Source organism: Vairimorpha necatrix, chromosome 8 (genome assembly GCF_036630325.1).
Source record: "Vairimorpha necatrix chromosome 8, complete sequence".
Taxonomy (NCBI): Eukaryota; Fungi; Microsporidia; family Nosematidae; genus Vairimorpha; species Vairimorpha necatrix.
The window spans coordinates 542,655-547,381 of record NC_088823.1 but is presented as its reverse complement, the minus strand read 5'-3'; the positions used below and the strand labels follow the sequence as shown (position 1 = coordinate 547,381).

The 4,727-nt window shown below is 26.0% G+C and overlaps 1 protein-coding gene across 1 annotated transcript; it reads right to left on the bottom strand.

Annotated features, from left to right (window-relative positions):
* Positions 1–1,246: 1,246 nt before the first annotated feature.
* Positions 1,247–1,780, bottom strand: VNE69_08084 (spore wall protein 25-like; the record flags this gene model as incomplete). The annotated part of the gene is made up of 1 exon (XM_065474400.1): positions 1,247–1,780. The coding sequence occupies one exon, from the start codon at positions 1,778–1,780 to the stop codon at positions 1,247–1,249; it is 534 nt and encodes a 177-aa protein (XP_065330472.1).
* Positions 1,781–4,727: the final 2,947 nt, after the last annotated feature.

Below are 4,727 nucleotides of genomic sequence, written 5' to 3'. Positions count from 1 at the left end.
ATATTTAAAACTTTTATATTTTACCTTCAAGCAATATGGAAGAAAAAGACGAAAAACCAAATAAATATTCTAATATCGACAAATTATAATTGAAACTAATACTTTTAAGTTTATATTATGCGCAGAATGCTTTATTAAATTCAAAAACATGTGTTTTGAAGCAGCGAGTTGTAAAGAGTTACATCTTTCTAATTACAAAATTTGAGGAGCCAAAACCAGAATATTTTATCTATTTTTTGTCTTCAGATTCTTTACTGTATTCTAAAAATTTTATTTTCTCTATCACAATTTACGAATGGGGCTTGTGGATCATTTGCACATTTTCAAGGCCACTAGATATGTTAAATGTTTGTTACATAAAATATATTATTATTTTAAATAAGTTGTGTTTTGTTATTTATTTTTAAAACAATAATAATTATAATAGTTATAACTAAACTTCCAAAATTAATTCAAAGAAATAGATAATGTAGATTCTTCATATATAATTCGAAACCATAAATTTATTTACTTATTTTGTGTGTTGAAGATTTTTTTATCCAATTTAATATATGTAATATCAATGGATGCTTTTTTAACTATCTGATATACAATAAAATTATATTTTATATAATATAATCACAATTTGGAACTGCGATGTATTTTAAGGTATAAATATATGTTACACACCTTGTTAATGCCATCGGATTATCGATTAGTACCGAAGCTTACATCCAAATGAGAATTATAACAAAGACTGTAGAGAGGATCTTCTTTGAACACAGGGAGGGTCTCGCTTAGGGAGGACTTGAAACCAAGAACATAGTAAAGGTAGCTAGAAGGTGATGTGGCCAATTGGAGTGCGCGGCAGTGTAGGTAAGTTAAAGAAAAAAACAAGCTTTTAATTGCTTCAACAAATAAATTATTTATAGAACAAATAATTTTTTGTTGTTGAAACTACATGGATAAAAGTTTTCAACAGAGTGAATATTAAGATTTTTTATAAATACATCGACACCATAAATTTTCTGACAATTGTATGTGTTATTGTATTTTATCAATTAAGTATTACTAATATAATGTATGTTTACTAAATACTATAATGATATACAAGTGGAATGTTATCTTTATATAATTTAATCAATATTTTAAAAGAGAGGTATTTCAAAGTATAAATTATGTTTGCTTTTGATAATTTATCAGATTTAATTGTAAATATTTAAATTTAATTAAGTCTTTATATTTAAATATAAATTAGAAAAATACTTTATTGGAAATTAGCATATAGTTCGTCATAAATTTTTTCTAAATTCTTTATATCAAGCCTATGACTTATATGGCGATATTCTCCTAATCCCATTGATCTGCAATAATTTTCAATATCGTAACAGCTATTTAGCTGTATTTCGAAGAACCTGACACAATCCCTAATGGTACTATAATCAAGCGACAAAAGAAGCTTGGGATTATTTAAATAATCATGATCAGATGAATATTTGGTGAGTTTTTCATAATTTTTCGGCGTACATATTTGTAATAATCCCCTACTTCTAAACCTAAGAGAATTGTTTTGTGGTTCTAAAACCGTAAAATTTGATGTGTTGTGCAAACTAACAGCAGTAAACAATATTAAATTATCCTTATTTTGATCATCAAAACAATTATATATTATTCGTAATATATCTTTTTGCCAAACTTCATCAATTTTCATTATATCGCATACTTTTTTTACAAAATCATTTTCAGATACATATATAGATTTTACAACTAGAAAACTACTTAATAACATTAGAAAATTCATATTGGGGCATGAAAAAAAATTTATTTATAGAAAAAAATATTTGTTTACAAAATTATTTGAAAATTGATTTTGTTATTCTCATACTAATTCTATCAATATTTGTACTCTATGTTAGTTAGTTTGTTTGTTTGTTAACTTTAATTAACGTATTTTTTAAAAAATTTGATGTGTGTTGATTTTTTATTGTATAAACTTTAACAATATATTTTAAAGAATACTTAAAAAGGTACAAATAAAAATGTAAATTTAATAACAAAATTAAAATAATCTGAATCTATTTTTAATTTATATCATTATTTTAAAGGATTTTGATTGCTGTCATAACAAATAGAAATTCTATGCTATGACAACAAAATACTTTAGAGCATAGCTTTATATAGTAAGACCTTTTACTTAGAATTTACTAAAAATTTTATAATCATTTTTGATAAGTATGAGACAGATGATCATATACATGTGATAGATATAGTTTGTTTTTTATAAAAATTCTATATTTTTCAGATAAAATACTGTCTAAATTACGGAGCTTGAATCAAACCCCCCCCCTCTGAGGGTGTTCACTTTATTTTTTCGAACCCCAAAATCGAAGTGCAAAAAATTAGGAGCAAGAGGAGACAAAAATTAATAAGCACTTAGGACATTAAAAACAATATTAAATACATATTTATGTACACAACTATATTGCAATTTGAGTTCTTACAATCATATAAATCAATAAACATTTTTTATCCTTCTGATTTTTAAGAATTGGGTACCAAAACGCTCCCTCTGAAGGTGTATACTTTATTTTTTTGAACCATCAAAACGAAGTTCAAAATAAAGTAGAAGCAGACAAATTCCACTCCACACTCCTCTCTACATATATAAATACCAATTTTTAATAAATATCCCTGATTACAAAATTCAAAGCGAACAGAACGGGAAGGAGAAAAATCTAAAAAAAATTTAATAAAACAGGAAAATAACTCAAAGTAAACAAATTATTTTTTTCGTTTTTTTAATTTCTTTTTGTTTCTTTATCTTATCATCTACTTGATTAAATCCTTACTTATTATACATTAATCTGTATAATAATAGAAATATTACTGAATATATATAATTAACATTTAACAGAACTAAATTATAATGTTATAAATTTAAAATAAGTAAAATCATAGATTATTATAAATTCATGAAATTAATTGTATAGCAGTTTATAAACTATGGTTTACATCTTTTATGTTATATAATACATTTGAATGATTTAAAGAACATAAATATGAGATTTTGAATCTTCGTTATTCTATAAAAACAAATAAATTAACAAAAATACTAATTTTTTATACATTTAAAAATAATCATAAGCACATCTAAAATCTGCTTTAAACAGCATAAAAATAAAGAAAACACAAATTATAAGCATTAGAATCTAATTATAATGACATAAGAAAATAAATATATCTTTATGTATTTAGACATATATTTTAACACAATTAAGAAAAAATAATACTTAAAATTGTTTTATTCTTATCTTTTGCATATAATATGATCAAATTAGAACTTAATAAAACTTTTTTTTGTACTAAAAAAATTATTTATTTTCTCCTCCTTTTTTTACATTTTGGTTTTGTAAAAAAAAGGATATTTTTTAAAAATTGGTATTGATATATGTAGGGGGGGGGGGGGGGGTGTAAAGTGGAAATTGATCGTAGAAGCATCCATTAGCACACAAATTACTTGCATCTTCAAACAGTAAAAATACCAAAAAAACATATATATTGTTGTTGAAAGTATAATATGTCAAATGTCATACAATTATTTATCAAATGACATTCGACACAAGATATTTGACATGTGACATTTGGACTATAAATTCAGTAAATAAATAACCCCATGTTTTCTAATAACAGTTTTGCGTACAACAATTGTATACAAAATTTAATTGTAGAAAATAATATTTCTAAAAAACTATATAATTCCAATTATCCTAACATATTTGACGTATCTGTGCTGGTAAAAATGTTCCAGCACGCTTATAGAATTAATGTTGGTTTTTTTAATGGTTTTATTGTCGAGTTTTTGTTTGTATAAGTTAGCTGTAAAGTGTTCCTTTGAGTTTCTTTTAATAGATTCATGTCTACGACATAATTTTGCTATTTAAAGTTTTGGTTCACGAACCACTTCTGATGTTTTATATATGAATCATTAGCCTTTTCTAAATATTGGCGTGCTTTGAAACTGTCTGACGTTTCCTTATTGATAGGTCACTCAAAAACATGTGGTTATACCACAATAATGTATATCGATTTTTTTGATTTAACGAACTGTATAGATCGTAGAACATTTATTAAATTTTTTTTATATAAATGTTATTTATATTTCAAATTGTAAAATGAGGGTAAGAACAGAGCAGTAGGAAAAAACTGAAAAAATTACTAAACAAACCTCTGAAGCAAATATAGAGATAAGAGACACAGAAGAAAAAAACCGGGGCTATAGAACACAATAGCTTGCCACTCAATCCACTTTTGAGACTCTTGCAGCAGTACTTGTGAGTACCGAAGCGAGTGAAGAAGAGCGGCCTCAAAGAGTATTTCTATAAATCATAAATAGCTTTGGTAGAATGCCAAGAGGAGAGTGGAATAAAGCTACCGAGTTCTTCTGTGGAAAATTTGGGTCTAACATGAGTTTACTAGAATTCAAGGGCAAAGCGAAGAAAGCACTCACTAGTAATAGTGATAGACAAATGACAGCCCGGGAATTCTTAGTGAACCCTACCAAAAGAAGAAAAGCCGAAGCTGGCTCGAAAGAAGGGAATAGTCTCTTTGAATTCGAGCTCTTCCTGAAAGCACAAAAATTGTTCTTGGAGAAACTCAGTTGTATTCAGAACACATGTGTGGACCAGGTAGAAAGAACAAGGAAGATTTCTTCCTTGAAGGTTGATCTGTTGAAACTTGATGCTACAGTC